Source organism: Urocitellus parryii, chromosome 5, assembly GCF_045843805.1.
Source record: "Urocitellus parryii isolate mUroPar1 chromosome 5, mUroPar1.hap1, whole genome shotgun sequence".
Classification (NCBI taxonomy): domain Eukaryota; kingdom Metazoa; phylum Chordata; class Mammalia; order Rodentia; family Sciuridae; genus Urocitellus; species Urocitellus parryii.
The window spans coordinates 47,888,962-47,906,473 of NC_135535.1; the positions used below are offsets into that span (position 1 = coordinate 47,888,962).

The 17,512-nt window shown below is 39.8% G+C and overlaps 1 protein-coding gene across 1 annotated transcript in view; it reads left to right on the forward strand.

Moving 5' to 3' along the window:
• The window catches only part of Cpm (carboxypeptidase M), a 62,577-nt gene extending 45,354 nt beyond the window's left edge, over positions 1-17,223 (forward strand). Inside the window, exons 5-9 of the mRNA XM_026386606.2 lie at positions 1,069-1,253; positions 1,925-2,095; positions 5,593-5,745; positions 10,240-10,388; positions 16,681-17,223. Of these exons, the coding sequence (XP_026242391.1) occupies positions 1,069-1,253; positions 1,925-2,095; positions 5,593-5,745; positions 10,240-10,388; positions 16,681-16,923 (901 nt within the window). The 3' untranslated portion in view covers positions 16,924-17,223. The remainder of the gene's footprint in view (positions 1-1,068; positions 1,254-1,924; positions 2,096-5,592; positions 5,746-10,239; positions 10,389-16,680) is intronic.
• The last annotated feature ends 289 nt before the right edge of the window (positions 17,224-17,512 follow it).

A 17,512-nucleotide genomic window follows, 5' to 3' on the forward strand; every position in this document is an offset into this window, starting at 1 on the left:
CTCTTCTCCCAGTACTTTCTGGGCACAGGCGTCTGGCACCTCCACTCTCTCTTTACCTCCTCCCGCTGCTGACATAGCATTTCCTCAAAGACTCCTTCCCTGACCTGTATCATATATTAGGCACCCTGGTAAGTATACTCTTAGGTCACCCAGCTCTTTACCTTCATATCCCAATTTGTAGGGTCCAATTTTTTGTGTAATCTCTCTCTCCCCACTAAAAAGCAAGCTCCCTGAGGGCAGGGATCATGTCTGGTATGTTCATTGCGGTGAGCTCCTGGTTGCCTGGGGTAGTGCACACCCTCAATCATTAGTGGTTGATTTATTAAGCCAGTGATCTAACCACAAAGAAGAATCAGTCTTATAGTAGTTCTGGTTTAAACAGTTTCTGTTTCAAGCTGTCTTGGAAGGTTTAGAAATTTTCAAATGTTTAACGTATATTTATATTTGCACAATTTAGAAATATTTTGCTTTACTAAAAATAAAATCTCACCACTGGATTCTCTTCAGTTTTAGGGGTTTTTTTAGCATATTTAAACATTCCACTTTTTATAAATATAAAATAGCTCACTCCTCCTGTTGTTTCTGCTACATAAGGAACCATTCTTAAACTGGTGAGTTGAAACAATAGCTTTTTTTTTTTTCCCCTGTAAATCAGGAGTTTGGGCAGAGCAGAACAAGGCTGGAATGGCCAGTCCAAGTGCCTCACCTGGGTCCTCATTCTGGCTGTCCCCGGGACTCTTCATTTCTCCATGTGGACTCTCCATGTATCTACCACTGGAGTCTCAAGCTCCAAAAGAAAGTTTTCTAAGGGCAAAAGTCCCAGAATGCAAAGACTTACCAAAAGCTTCTGCTTAGGTTACAATAGTTAATGTTCTATTGGTAAGAGCAGGTCAGACAGGAGGAGGAGACCACGTAGGGTGTAAATGTGTGTGGTTTGTTGGAGGCACCAAGGCTGCCATCTACCACATTTGGGAAACACCTGGAGCCTAATCCAAAGGTCTTTGCACTGCAAGAATCTTTTCCCTTGTAACAACATCAATGAGCCCTAAAAAGTTCTTTCTTTTAAAGGGAAAATTATAACCAGTATGACCTGAATAGAAATTTCCCTGATGCCTTTGAATATAATAATGTATCAAGGCAGCCTGAAACTCTGGCAATCATGAAGTGGCTAAAATCGGAGACATTTGTCCTCTCTGCAAACCTCCACGGTGGTGCATTGGTGGCCAGTTACCCATTTGATAATGGTGTTCAAGGTAAGCAAATGTGGGACCCACTCTGGCTTTCTAAGTGCAGAGCAGAGCTACAAATGTAGTGCCTCTATGTGAGGAGGAACCCTTCTCCCATTGCTTAACATCTCTGGCTGGGTTAGAAGGAGCTTTAATTTCCCAACCCTAAGCCATCCTTCCTATAAATTCTGAAGCAGTGGATGTGCAGTGTGGCTGAACTGAAGCCAGTAGTGTGATATTCATGAGTAAAATAGTAAAATCAGACTTAGATCACCTCACAAGAGGCTACATGGCTGAAACAAAATAAAACTAGAACAAATTACATTTCTTTGCTAATCATATGAATGGTAATTGCTGACTCCTTTTAAAACTCAAGGACTTAAAATATTACTGGCTTCCTTCAACCCCCTGAATACCTAAGGAAAGTTTGCCAACCTTCAGAAATCAGCAAGAGTACCAAGAGGATGTCTAATTTTTAAGCTGATTTAGGAGAAATCTGGATATGTATCTGACTTATTTTGTGAGATATCACCTTGTATTTGTTTATGAAAAAGTGGAAAAAAGAATAGAGGGAGCATTGATGGAAATGGGTGGATCTCTCCGTGGAAATGAGAGCATTTATGTGCAACGTGAGTATGTATTTGCTAACATCTTACTATAAGTTAATTGAAAGGTCTTGATGTGTCTTTCAAATGCAGCAACTGGAACATTGCTCTCCCGAAGCTTAACTCCTGATGATGATGTTTTTCAACATCTTGCACATACCTATGCTTCAAGAAATCCCAACATGACTAAAGGAGATCAGTGTAAAAATAAAATGAACTTTCCCAATGGAGTTACAAATGGTTACTCTTGGTATCCACTTCAAGGTGAGTTTCTCTTCATTTCTTCCATTCTCCTTATTGTCATCACCCAAGGGCACCAGCTGGTTTGTGTCTCTCAATCTTCTCTCCATTAGCTAATACCACAGAAGCAGTGGAGGTGAGAGATGCTCAGACATGTCCCTCACTGCCAATGGCCTTTTTTATTCATTCAGGTATTCATTCAATATCCGCATGCTCTGAGCCAGAACTGTACCAAGAAAGATGAACAAGACACAGCAGATCTTACCCTCAAGGTTAAGGCAAATAAGTAATTGTGATTGTGTAATTAGAATAAGAATGAAGATTTAGAAAAGATACCTGTGTACCATAGGGATATACAAACCAGTAGATACACAATAGCTACACAAAAGCCAAAAGACAATAGGGAAATTGTGAAGACCTTAGAGAATTGCAATGCTTATGTCCCATTTCACAGGGACAGTTGTTGATACTTAGATCCAGCTTATTATTGTCATGCAGTAGTGGAGAACCAATAATGGCTAGACATTCCAGGTTATGAAAAGCTGGATATCAGGAAGAAGTACCCTTCTTAGAAAGCTACTTTGCAGGCTCAATAAAAGGGCTTTTCAGTCTCTCTCTCTCTCTCACTTTAAAAAAAAAAAAAAAGAGAACATCTATGGCATAAAGAAATTAAGAAAAAAAAAAAAAGGGCTTTTCAGGCAGGACACAGCAGACAGGGTCCTCCAGTTTCCACCCTTGGAATAGGATGGCAAGAAGGAAGGGAGAGAGATTACCATGTGGGGAACATGGAAGGAAGATATTCTTGCAAGAAGGAGTACTGTAAACAGAAGCCCAGGAGTATCTGGGAACTCACACTAGTATGAGAACTGAAAAATATTAGGAGGGACAAAGGGCAGAAGGCCAGAAGGGGATACAGTGAGCTGGAACTGGAAAGTATTCCCTTCCAGCCTGGCCAGCTGGCCCTCAAGCTGCAATTCTGCACACAGGCCACTTCCAAAGGTGCCTTCACAAGTTATCACTTTAGATGCACAGGCTGTCAGTAATCTTGCACAAGCTAGTACTTTGTGTCTGGACAGCTCGTTGACAGCTTTCCAGATAATGTAAATAAGCATAGATGATGATTGAGGGCATGCAGCCAGAAGGTCCAGCTAGACAGCACAACACCCCAAACTCTCCCTGCTAAGATAGGCCCCACATTCCCACCCTAGGTCTCTACCCTAGTCTTGTTCTTCCCTCTTTGGAGCTAGGAGAGGACCTCACTCCTGCTCAGTGGCAGAGTCGTCCTTAATGTTCACTGTCTATAACTGAAGACAAATTCAAATGTATAGGAAATCAGCTAAAAACCCAATAGTTACTATTGGAAATTTCCCAAGTATGTATGTATGAGCTGTGTATCCTTCTCAAAAAAAAAAAAAGGCAAAGCCATTTGCGTTGGAGTAGAGAGCAAAGCCTTCTGGCCCTCCTACAGGTTTTGTTGCCAAGCATGACTGGCTTTATCCAGAGCTTTGATCACTCTCCATGCTTGGCATTTTCAATTGGGAATACTTTGCTAGGGATCCTTAAAGCACTTTAAATTCTTTCTACCTGAGACATATCCATCCAAAAATATTGTTTTCTTTTCTCTCTTTTCCTTATTGTTTTGTTTTTGTGAAAATAAGTTCAGAGAGAAATATAAAAATCTATTAGATAGGCTTTTCCTGGCTAGAATCTGGGCCTACACAGTTATTACTTGATATCTAGTATTTTTCATATTTTTTTAATTGTTGATGGACCTTTACTTTTATTTATTTATTTGTTTGTTTATTTGCAGTGCTGTGAATCAAACCCAGTGCCTCACACATGCTAAGCAAGCGCTCTACCATGGAGCTACAATACCAGCCCAATATATCTAGTATTTATTTTTTCGAAATAATTTGATTTATTCAATCACATGCCACCACCAGGTGTCCAGTATATTATTATTATTACTACTAGGGATTGAATTCGGACGCACTCAGTCACTGAGCCACACCCGCGGCCCTTTTTTGTATTTTATTTAGAGACAAGATCTCACCAAGTTTGTTTAATGGCTTTCAAAGTTGCTGAGACTGGCTTTGAACTCACAATCCTCCTGCCTCAGCCTCCCAAGCCACTGAGATTATAGGCATGTGCCACCGCGCCCAGCTACCTATATATAGTAGTAGTAGTATGTATCAGTATTCTGATATACTCTTTTAATCATTTTCTTGAAATCAAACTGTTTTTCTACTTCAGTGCTTCCAAATATCCTGATGGAATTGAGAATACATATTTTCTTGTGCAGATATCAAGTGTAGCAAATTAAAATCTACTTCCTTTAAAGTTACTGTTATTCCATCAAATCCAAGATGACATTGATTGTAAAATATGATAAACCACCAGGAAAGGAATAAAGTGTTTTCAGTTAAAGCCATAATTTTTTCAAGCATGACATTTAAGATATCTCAATTCAGAGAGATTAAAATATGAAAATATTTTTATCTTAGAAAATAAAATTGTAATAACTCTTTGAAAATAGGGTTTTCAGAAGGTTAAAAACAAAAAGATGATGTAAGCACTGGCAGCACCAGAAGCCACAGAGCTCTGCGTTGTTTTCCTCCTGAGAGTCAGTGGCATTCTTTCTCTGACCCCCACAAGCACCTTGGCATAATAGGTAAGAGCATGGGAACTCAGGCTGAGTGCTGTGGCACCCAACTATATTCCCAGTGACTTAGAGGCCAAGGCAGGAGGATCACAATTTTGAGGCCAACCTTAGCAACTTAGTGAGAGGTCCTGTCTCAAAATTAAGGGGGGGAAAAAAACAGCTGGGGTAGGGGGACTGCAGATATAGTGATAAATTCCCCTGGGTTCAATCCCCAGGAGCTAGGGCAAGGTGGCCTACACCCTAGTCTCTGTTGTCCACAGGCAGGAATTTCTGGACACATGACCTAACATCTGGGATTATATCTCCTGCTCTGTATAAGGCAGTAATAATTGTCATAAGGATTCAATGAGTTGACCTAACGCACTTTGAACAGTACCTAGCAATAGTGAACACTAAGTAAATGTTGGCCATTATTATTCCCTTAAAACTAGTGTTCTTTGCTTCTTATAAATGAGTTTACAAATGAATGGTTTGTAGATATATTCGAAATTCTATTCTAGTTTACATCCATTTAAAATGTAATTTAAGGAAGAAGTGGAATTTGAAGAATCCTTTCATAATATAGAACTTTTAAAAATAAAAATAAAAAAGGAGCCTTCCTCCACCCCTCATTTAATTTTGATGCACAACTGAACTTTAGTCAACTCTGATCCAGTTTTGCATATGGAAATATTTAAGATGCCTAGTCATGACTCGTCATGTCAATCCTTGATTTTTCATGCTAATATGTCAAATTCGTCTTTTCCTGTTTACATTCATTTCCCCTGCAACTGTCTCATCCACTCATCCCCAAGGTCTGTGATACTTGGCTTCACTCCAATTTTAGGCCTTAACGAAAACTAAATATGCTTGTTTGTAGGTGGAATGCAAGACTACAACTACATCTGGGCCCAGTGTTTTGAAATCACACTGGAGCTGTCATGCTGTAAATATCCTCGTGAGGAAAAGCTGCCATACTTTTGGAATGATAACAAGGCCTCATTAATTGAATATATAAAACAGGTGCACCTAGGTTTGTAAGATTTTATTATTCCCTGTTAACACAAAATAGAGCATCTGGCAGGACCTTTGGGCTGAGCAAATACAAGTCTTTAATTATGTGTTCCAGGTACAGCCTCATTTCAGTACCAGAATTCATACAGAATTCTCTCTGTACGGGTATCTGCAGTGTGAGAATACAGTGTTCCTCCAGCAAACAGGATGTTACTCTTTTACATGATCTCCCAAGGAGGAAAAAGCCAGGTTTGCTTGTTACTTGCCACACAACATTGGACATTACAATTTTGCATTTTTTCCCAGAAACCGGGTGGTGATCTAGCACGTTTACTTTCACCCCTCCCACCCCTCACCTCTACCAAATGACCAGGCACTAGAACCCAGCCTGTTTTCTGAAGGCTGTTCAGCCTCTATCACAGATGAACAAAATAAATGTGGCAAAAGAAAAGTAGCTCCCAAACATAAACATCAGGCGTACGGGGAGATAGACTACCGGGCCTCAACAGAGTTTCTGATTTTGTGGCACTCGAATTGTTAACATCTTCCCAGGTGATACTGATATCCAGGGATATGCTGAGAAAACTCTTGCACTAGAGAAACATGTTATGTGTGATGATGGAATCATGTGCAATCCAAGTTTGCTAACCAGTTGGTGTCTCTTTGGGTGGAATGTGGAAGACTCTTCTGTATGGCCAGGGCCAAGGTTATTTTTCTCAGTTCAGAAAGGCTTGGGGGAAGAAGCATATTAGGGATTGTCATAATAGCTGTGGCACAACATCAGTCCCAAGTTAAGGGTGAGTTTGTGTGAAGAGGTTCGCTGCACGGCCCTACTGGAATCTCCTGCATGCTTCCCATGCAGGGAGCTGAATACAAGCATCATTAAGACTATCCCTTGGCTGGCTGCACATCCCTAAAAATGCATGCCTCCATCCACTTCCTTACCTTTGTCCCCAACCTCCAACCCCAAACTGAACAGAAATACACAAACATTGTTGGTGAACTCTCAGGGCCCTAACTGCTGAATCAGATGATTCCCTATGTAGGGAATGTTACAAAATGTCACCTTTTCACCAGCATCTTCATCAAGGTTATAAGCAGATCACTAGATTTTTCTCCTTTATTATGTCATAAAACTTGGTTTGGGGTCTTGTTTTGCATTCTGGCATTTCATTCTCCACTAGCTTTGCCTCATGAAGCATGGATTAGTTTAACTTTGGTATTATATTTCCACCCATGTGACCCTTCGTGTGTTACGGTGTATTCTTTTCTGAAATTCATCTTTTATTAGTATCAACATGGGAATGAAACTGAATTGAAATATACTCTTATAAATGTACTACTGTTTTCAGAACCTAGTTGTAAAGATGATTCACCAAGCGCTGAATTAAGGTAGGCTTCCAAGCGTCATGCTGACAGGATACTGCCAGTGAAGGAGCTTTGTAAACCAATAACATACAAATTGCACTACAGTCATCGTTATTAATTTGGAGGACTTGCAAGTCCATTTACACCTGGTCATATGAGGAATATTTATCTACCTGTCACTGTAATCAGATGTGAACAACTCACTTTTAAAAAGACATGGGTTAAGAAATTGTGCTGGAAACATACACAATGGCATTCTACTCATCCATAAAAAAGAATGAAAGTATGGCATTTGCCTGTAAATGGATGGAAATGGAGAATATGCTAAGTGAAATTAGCCAAACTCAGAAACTCAGAAGTTGAATGTTTTCTCTCATGTGGAGGCTAGAGTAAAATAAAGGAAAGCGGGAAAGGTCAGGATAACATAAAGAACCAAATAAATACAAATTAATAGGTGAGCAAAGGGAAGTCTAGTAGAGAAAGGAGAAGTGGAGAGGGGAGGGAGCATAGAGTGGAAAGTGGGGTGGAGTGTCATGAACTGAAATCGACCCCCATGCACATGTGAGTTTATCAGATGAACTCAACTACTTTGTGTAACTATAAAGCTCTAATTTAAAAAAAAAAAGAAAGAAATTATTTGTGTATGTGTGTGTGAGTGTGTGTGTGTGTGTGTGTGTGTGTGTATGTGTGTATGTATGTACAAGCACATCAAACCTGCCCCCTTGTAGTTTAAGACAGAGGCATTTTCTCTCCTACTTTAGTAATGAAACCATATTTCAAAATACTGATACAGTGTGACTATTACTACTTCATAGAAAGTCTCTTTCTATAAGGGCACCAATGGAGAGAACATTTTTGTTTGTAGATGATGGGAGCTAACACCCTCTGTTGGTACTGCTCTGGTTTAAGGAAATTAATGGTATTTGTCAAGCTGTGCTGCATTCTTACTAGCTAGGATGCTTCTGAGACTAAGATTTTTGACCCTTCTCTGGAAGTCTCTGACCTGCCTTATCTGGAAAAGAAAGGTCTTTTTTTCCCCACCCGCCTTGCTGGGGCTGGAATCCAGGACCTCTGCACACTAAGGCCTTCTGCTTTAATGAAAGGTCTGCCACCAGGGCAGGAGCCTGGGTAGATTCCCCAGGTATTTTGTCATCTGGCTTATTTGAAACCTTGAGCAAGCCCTTCTCAGGACCTCAGCGAAGTCAAATGAACTGGGAGTAATAATGCTGGCCTTGCCTCGCACCAGCATCTTCTAAAGCTCCAGCGCAGTTTTCTTTCAGCAACTCCCTCTAGACTTCAGTCTAAACTGGGCCCAGTGGTACCATGTGGTCATGTTTGGAGGTGTGGCTTGGGATAAAGGTGTCTGCAGACCTATTGAGGCCAAGATAGCAAAGGAGGACAAATCTGAATTCTAGGCCCAGATTGTCCTGCTTGGTCCCCATCCCCTGGGGAGAAGCCAAGATGCACAAGATGCAGTGTCACCTTCTGCGGCCCTGTCTCTTCCCTAGACTCTTAAGGCAGATCCAGACCAAGAGGTCTGGGGAGTGACTCACAGCATCCAGACACCTAAGCAACTGCAGCATCTGGCATGTGCTGAGTTCCAGAAACCTATGGGACACACACAGGGATCTTTCACCAGATCTCAAACAGGTGGTAACTGTGATCTTTAGGTGGGGACATGGCACAAACAAGCAGTCTCCCAAGTGCTGTCCCAGCTTTCACTCTGGATTGTGGCCAGCAGAGTCCCCATTCTCACCCAGCAAGGACTTATCATTCATGAAGCTAATACCCAAGGGAGGAGAGCCTTTCCTTTCTCCTCACATCTCCAGCTGTGTCCACAGAATTTGAGTCTCGGGTTTTATCTCCATCTTTTGTTTATTATCTGAGCTTTTTTCAAAATCTTATTTTTGTTCCTGATATGATATCTTTCTCTGATTTCTTTGGGTCTACTGGTCTTTTGGCAATGTTTCCACTTCAGCATACCAAATAATAGGAATAAACAAAAGTGAGATTTTTAAAGGGGATGCGGGAAGGCAAGCTGGGCATGGTGGTACACTCCTGTAATCCCAGTTACTTGGAAGACTGAGTCAGGAGGATTGCAAGTTTGAGGCCAGCCTCTGCAACTTAGCAAGACATTGTCTCAAAATGAAAGATGAAAATGGATGGGGCTGAGGCTCTGTGGTAGAGCACCCCTGGGGTTCAATCCCCAATATAGCAAAAATAAGTAAATAAAAAATGAGAAGATGGTCTAGGGTATGCTCAGTGGTAGAACACTTGCCTAGAATATGAAGGACCCTGTGTTCAATTCCCAGCAACACAAAAAAATTGTACTCCTAAAATTTTGAAGTTTGTATGTGGTGGGGGTAGGTAATGCTATCATGGATTCATTGTGGGCTCAGGAGATTACAATTATGCTTACATCTGTATTATGCCACATAGTTGGCTGTGTGAGACTGCAAGTTATTTTAATCACCCAAAACCTTACTGTTCTCATCTATAAAATTGTGATTATTGTATTTGTTTTTGTTTTGTGCTGTTGAGTGAGAATCAGATGCAGGGTCTTGCACCTGGTAGGCAAGTTCTCTACCACTGATCCACACCCCAGCCCTACAAAATTGTGATAATAATATTGTCTGCCTTGTAGAATTGATGTGAGGATTCTATAAGAAAATGCATATTGAACACTTAGCATAGAACCTGGAATATACTAAGCACTCAATAGTGTTGGCTGCTAGTATTAGTAATAAGAAATCATTAATCAATTCCATGCTTCAAGCAGATTTTTGTTTGCAATTTTGCTACTTACATAGTTTTCCTGATCATAAGACAAAACTGTTAATTCCTTGTATAGATATACATCTTCTAAGTTAATACACTAACATTGTTTTGTTTAGGATTTTATGGAATCCACTGATTTGGATTATAGTTTAGCGATTGAGTTAACAGTTTGGAAATGACAGGAATGGATTTTAGATTATGTCATATGTGTTCTCTCATTTTGATATGTGTTATAAATGGAATATTTAGCAACCAACAATCTACAAGCTATAAGTCAGATTAGTAATTTGACTGTAATTGGTAGTCATTGATTTTTGCAATGTGCCATAAAATGGTATTTACATTTGATTGTCTTTTTGTCCTACAGGTGTAAAGGGTCAAGTTTTTGATCAGAATGGAAATCCATTACCCAATGTAATTGTGGAAGTCGAAGACAGAAAACACATCTGCCCATTTAGAACCAACAAATTTGGAGAGTACTATCTACTTCTCTTGCCTGGGTCCTATACAATAAATGTAAGTACGCAATCCTGGTTGTTATGAAGATACTACAGAGCTCATAGTACTCACCCAGAAGGAATCTAGAATAAATCTGGAAAAAGCCAAGAGTAAAATACATCAGGGCAGAAAGAAATGTAATCATGCCTGCAAATGACAGGGGTGTGGAGGAGGTAAGAACAATAGGAACTAACCAAAAGAAAAAAAAATCATGTTTTCTTGAGTGGCAATCTTCCTTTTGTGTCATACTGGGGATTGAACCCAGGAGCCTCACACATGCTAGGGCAAGTGCTCTCTGCCACTGAGTTACATCCCCAACCCTTAATTTTTAAAGTAAAGCCAAATCCTATTTTGGTGAGAATCTTTATAATTTAAGAAAAAAAAATGCAACTTTATTAGTAAGAATAAAAGGGAGCCAAGATGGCTGAAGAGAGGTGCCTTGTGCCCTCTGCCACAGGATCAAGCCAGCAAAGGAGCAACTATTTCAAGGAATGTGAGGGAGAACTCTGGAAATCTGCAAGGCAGTGAAGCCTACACAGCATAGGTCTCCAATCTAGAGAAAAGAAAGCAATGCAGAGCTCCCAGCAGGCAGTGAGGAACCAGCATGGTGGGAAGGAGGTGAGCTGGAAGTACCAGCAACCCTGACTGTAGCAGCAGACCAGCAGTCCTAACTGCAGAATTCCACAACCCTTACAAGCTTTAAATCTAGTCTGGGGAACTGACTGGTCTAAAAGTGACTCTTCTGCTCCAAAGAAAGTGCACCTTTTGGACCTCCTTCAACCCCCAGAACTCAAACTACAACAACCACTACTAGATGCCATATTGTTTTGGGGCTGGCATCCAAACCCTTGACCAGTTAGAAGCCTTGGTGTAAACTTCACTGGGAATCAGGCAGCATCCTGCAGCTTCAGGACCACCCACTGACTATAGCCAAGAGCCTGAGCCCTACTCACATTTGCCCTGCAGGATCAAGGGAATATGTCCTCCCAGTCCACAGCCTTGGGACTGTAGCCACTGTTGCAAAATCCCAACTTCACTCATGCCTGTGGGTGCAGGGGTTTCTGCAGCTCCAGAAATACAGCTGTGGTAGCCTGAATACCTGCTTGACATCTGCTCACCTGCTAATCTAGGAAAAGTCTCCTTCTCAGCTCAAGTCCTTGGGACTGCAACTGCAGATGCAAAAAGCCTCTACTTCACTCAAGGGTACAGCTGGATGGGGGAAGGACCCATCTTCAGGACTGTAATTGCTAACTCTGCAAGCTTTGTTCCTACCAGAGCTTGCCCCAGGGACATTCTCACTCATATCCTGAAACTCCAAGATTGCAGATAACAAAGCCACAGGCCCCATCATCACTTGTGCTCAACCTGAAGGACCTAGGGAAGATCTCCCATGGATACCGTACCACTAGCCCAATTGCACAGGCCCCAGGAAACCTAAGGAACATCTGTGTAACCCACAGACTTCAGACCTTAGTTCTGGTGCCAAAAGCCCTGGATGACTCTGTGCTTATCCTCTGGGCTGTAAAGAAAGTAACATCTGGGTCACACAACTCTAAAAAGCACCTCATAGCACTACAAGCCCCAGCATCAACTATAAATCACCTCATGGGACCTAGGGGAAGGGCCCTTTGTGTTCCCAAATCTAAATTTCATGGTTTCCAGTGCCACAGACCCACCTGTGCTCATTATATAAGACTTCAGAACTGTGGCTGCTGGTACTGCAGACCCAGACATTTCCTCCATTCATCTTGAGAATCCTAAGGAAGGCTTCCTAACATGTCCTAGGCTCAGGGACCATGGGTGCTGAGGCTACAACCTTTGATGTCACTTGTGCTTTCCCTGAGGGCCAGAGGGTAGGTCTCTCCATATTCTACATCACCAGAACTGTTGTCAGTTGCCACCACTAGTTACAGTGCCATCAGGGCTCAACTCTGTAGAGCCCAAAGTCACATACCTTTGGAAGTCATGTCCCCTGCAGTCATACAACTACCCTTTACAAACCTCTACAGTCTAGACTATTGAGGTGCCCATGGACTCATAAAGCACACAGAAACTATACTTTTGAGCTCCCCTATATCCAAACCCAAAGCCCCTATCCAAATGACAGCCTTTACCCCATCTAAGCAGAAAAGAATCTTTTTCTACTGAAGTTATTTCATAAAATTGGAAGAAATGAACATTATACCAGATGAGCAGACATCAACACAAGGACACAAGAAACATGAAGGGAAACATCACAATTCCAAAGGAGAATGACAATTCTCCAGAAATAGACCCCAATTTGAAGGAAATATATGAGGTACCTGATAAAGAATTAAAATGATGATCCTGAGGAAATGCAATGAGATGCAAGAGATGATATATAAGAAAAACAATTCAGGATATGAATGAGAAATTCACTGAAAAGAAAGAAAAAAATGAATAGTCAGATATCTTGGAACTAAAAATTTCAACTAATGAAATGAAAAATAACTTTCACAAGAGACTAGAACAAGCAGAAGAAAGAATTCTTAAATCTAGGGACAGATCTCTTGAATTTAGTTAGCGAGACAAAAAAGAGAAAAAAGAAGAATTTAAAAGAATGAGGAAAGTCTACAGTATTATGGGATACCATTAAGTGAATAAGCATTCTCATTTTGAGAATTTAGGTGAAGAGGAGAGGAATTGAAAATTTATTTCACAAAATAATAGCTGAAAATTTCCCAAACCTTCAATAAGATATGGACATCCTGATTTAAGAAATTCAAAGGATCCCAACAGACTTCCATGTTTGGCATATTATAGCCCAAATATCAAAAATGTAAGACAGAAGCCTAAAAACAGCAAGAGAAAAAGCATCAAGTCACATCCAGGATACATATACAGCAGATTTCAAAGAAATCTTATGGTTCAGAAAACAATGGGAGGATGTATTCAAAATACTGAATGATAAAAACTGCCAACCATGATTTTATTATACCCAAAATCATCCTTCCAAACTGAGGGAGAAATAAAGTCTATTCCAGATAAACAGAAACTAAGGGAATTCATCACCACTGAACCAGCCCTATAAGAAATACTGAAGAGTCCTACAATAGAAATAAAAGGATGAAAACTACCATCGTGAAAACATACAAATATACACCACTAACTAGAAGAACAGATACACAAAATGGACCAAAACCCTAAATGTTAAATAGAAACTGAAATTACTAAAAGAAAATGGGAAACAATTCAAGACTTTGGTGTAGGCAATGGAGTTAAATCAAACCAAGGAGCTATTGCACAGCAAAGGGGAAAATCAGCAGAATTAAGAAACAGCCTACAGAATGGGAGAAAGTATTTGCAGACTCTTCATCTGACAAGATATTGATATTCAGAATATTCAAAGCTGAATATTCAAACAACAGCCTAGTTTTTAAAATGGGCTAAAGAACTAAGCAGACTTCTAAGATGATCTACAAATGGCCAACAAGTATGGGGAAAAATACTCAATCTCACTAATCATCAGGGAAATGCAAATCAAAACCACAAAATGTTATCTCACCCCAGTTGAAAGGGCTATCACCCAAAACTGACAAATGCTGGAAAGGATGTGGGAAAAAAGGAACTCCTACATCTACTGACAGGAATATAAATGAACAGTCATTATGGAAAACACTATAGATCTAAAGGAGGTGAAATCATTATACCAAAAAGATACTTGCATTTCCATGTTTATTGCAGTACTATTCACAACAGCTAAAATGTGGGATCAGCCCAGATGCCCTTCAGTGGATGAATGGATAAAGAAAAATATATATATATACACAGTGGAATATTATTTGACCATAATAAAATCTTTTCATCTGCAGCAATTCAGAGAGAACTGGAGGTCATTATATCCAGTGAAATAAGTCAGACACAAACTCTAACGCCACATGTTCTCACTCTTTCGCAGAAACTGACAAGTCAGCCTTGTAGAAAGGAAAGGAATAGTGATCACTGAAGACTGAGAAGTCAGGAGTTGAATGGGAAACAGAAGTTCAGTTAAGAGGCACCAAAACAATGGAGGAATCAATTCTGGTTCTTCTTTAGCACAGTAGGGTAACTATAGGTTGAAACAATCTATGATATATTTCAAAATGTCTAGAAGAGTACAAAATCCCCTACACATAAAAGTGATTGATGTTTAAAAAGATGAAAATGCATACTACTCTTGATTTGATTATTATTCCATATACATATATCAAATTATCTTAATATATCCCATAAATATATACAAATATCATATCTAAATTTATAAAAACAAATAATGTAGCAAAAGTACTTCTGAACTTCATGGAATACCATTTAACACCTATTCCATCAGATACAATTTCTATCATTACAAAAATAATTGAGAGGGGAGGTGTAAGTCAGTAATCAAGTGCTTGCATAGTAAGCACAGCCCTAGGTTCAATCCCCAGCACTACGGGGTAGGGGGCAAATAGATTATGATAGTTTTCTTAGAACAAGTAAAATTTGATCCACAAATTTTGAAAGTATATTAAGCAAGTGATAGGCATAGTTTGCAGCCGTTTTTCCAATCAATTGAAGTAAAATCTCGATTTTTAATTCCATTACAATGTATGTTTCTGAGTCATTTCTTCCTAGGACAAGAAAGCATTATCTCATTTGAGTCTGGGTAGGCTTATGTGAGTGAACTAAATAAGTACCTGATTTTGTTGGCTCAATGGTATTTTTACGTCTTTGATTTTCTCCAAAAAAAACTTCAGGATTCTGCTTTGCTTAGTGGGACCAAGGCCAACCGTAGCAGTCCCATTCTGTAAAGAGCTATTCCTAGAAGAAGGTAGTCATCTCTTCTGTAGTAGAAAGTGGCTTTGTATTTCATTATTTCATCTTTAGGACATAATGAGAGACATGGTTTTTAGTTTGTGAAACTGTAGAATTGAAAGCCTTTCTGCTCCATGTTATCCCCATAGTGCCCAACAGTGGGGCTCTGTGGAGCTAATCCTCTTCCTGTGAATCCCTGCTGCCACTGTGAAAATGAAAAGAGCCTGAGAAAAACTTCCACTAACTGTGAATCTTTGTCTTAAAAGGCCCTTTATTTTCCTTCTATTTACTATTTTCCATCCTATGAAAGAGTTTCTCTTATAGTGAATTTTATTTTTATGCAGTCTCATTAATAAGCCATATCTTTTTTTTTAAAGAGAGAGAGAGAGAGAGAGAATTTTTAATATTTATTTTTTAGTTCTTGGCAGACACAACATCTTTGTTGGTATGTGGTGCTGAGGATCGAACCGGGGCCGCACACATGCCAGGCGAGCGCGCTACCGCTTGAGCCACATCCCCAGCCCCCAATAAGCCATATCTTTATAGAATAGTTATGAATTGCTCATTTTCCATTAGGCAAATACAGTACATGTTACCTATAGGTATTATTAGTTCTAAGACAAGATTGGAAGACAAGACTTTGGAAGTTGAAATAAATAGTAAAATACATCCCAATTAGTGGTTCTACAAATGACTATGTTCACCATTCTTTGCCTTCTCCATCATATACAATTAAAGTATTTCTCAGTAGATATAGCCTATAGTTAGTTTAGCATTTGTCATGTTAGTTTAGCATTTTTCCTGGGTTTTTGTTTTTGTTTTGGTTTGTTTGGTACCAGGGGTTCTTAACCACTGAGTCACATCCCCAGCCCTTTTTTATACTGAGTTGCTTAGGCTTCGATAAGTTGCTGAGGCTGACTTTGAACTCATGATCCTTCTACCTCAGCCTCCTTGAGCTGCTTGGCTTACAGGCATGAGCCACAGCACCTGACCTTTCCTAGTCATTTATTTCATCAAAAAAGCAAATCTAGCTAAAGATTCAGACTTGTGAACAAAGTCAAGTAAAATCAAACCTTTTTGAGAAAGCAGTATACGTGTACACGTAGATCAGCTGCAAAAAAAAAAAAGGAACGAATTGAGAGATTAATTTTAATAATATTAATATCCTGTAAGGACATAAGTATAGACTCAGGACAAAGTGAAACAATCAACTCTCTTTCCACACCATGAAAATGAGAATTGGTCTACAGCTTTGTTCTTTCTCCTGATTTACATCACCAGATAAAGTACCTGTCTCTGCTTTTATTTCATTTTGTAACTCTTGGCAACAGCATTAACTATGACCTGTGTCAATACGCATTGGATAACTCATCAATTACTGGCCTGGAAGTTCAGTGGATTGTTACCTGCATTGCACAAAGGCTGCATTTTAGGGGTGGCTATCAGTGTTTTTCTCAGTATTGGCACCACAAAACATCTGAAATCACTCATACAATTATTTCTTGTTTCCTCTCAGGTTACAGTCCCTGGACATGATCCACATCTCACAAAGGTGGTTATTCCAGAGAAATCCCAGAACTTCAGTGCTCTTAAAAAAGATTTTCTACTTTCATTCCAAGGGCAAGTGGATTCTATCCTAGTATCAAATCTTTCATGCCCAATGATTCCTCTATACAAAACATTGCAGAGCCTCTCAGCTGCAACAAAGCCTAGTTTGTTCTTGTTTTTGGTGACTCTTTTGCACATATTTTTCAAATAAAGTAAAATGTGAAACTCAACCCCCATCACCACCTGGAATCAGGGATTACTCACTCCAGGTGACTGCAACTCTAACTCCCTCATGGGATCTCCACTGGATAAGCTCCAGTCTTCCCTAAGAAGAGAAATGGATATTTCCAAATCCTGCAATAAGTAACATGTGGTGATAATGAAAGGAATGATTCAGTCTTGAATGACAGATGGAAGATACCTGCCTATCAAGTACTGCCCATTTACAAATTAATCTTGAAGTCATTTTAGAAATGTGTAATTTAAACTTGAGAAGTAAAACAGAAGTTCCTGCAAGGGGTGGGTGGGTGGTGGGGGGAAGAGCTAGTCATCTATTGCAAGAGCCAGCTGACTATAAATAACAAAGATGAACATTTATTGATCACTTACTGTATAACAGACCTTGCCATGAGTACTGTTTGTGGAGACAGTAATAATTACGGAAGAAATAAGACAATAGTTTTGCTGATGTTCTAAGAAGATATGAGAGAAAACAGGTAAACATGTCTCAGTGGTCCAAGAAATATAGCCCTGGTGGAATAAAAGATTGTGTCTACAGAGTCCCAAAGAAACATGTCAAT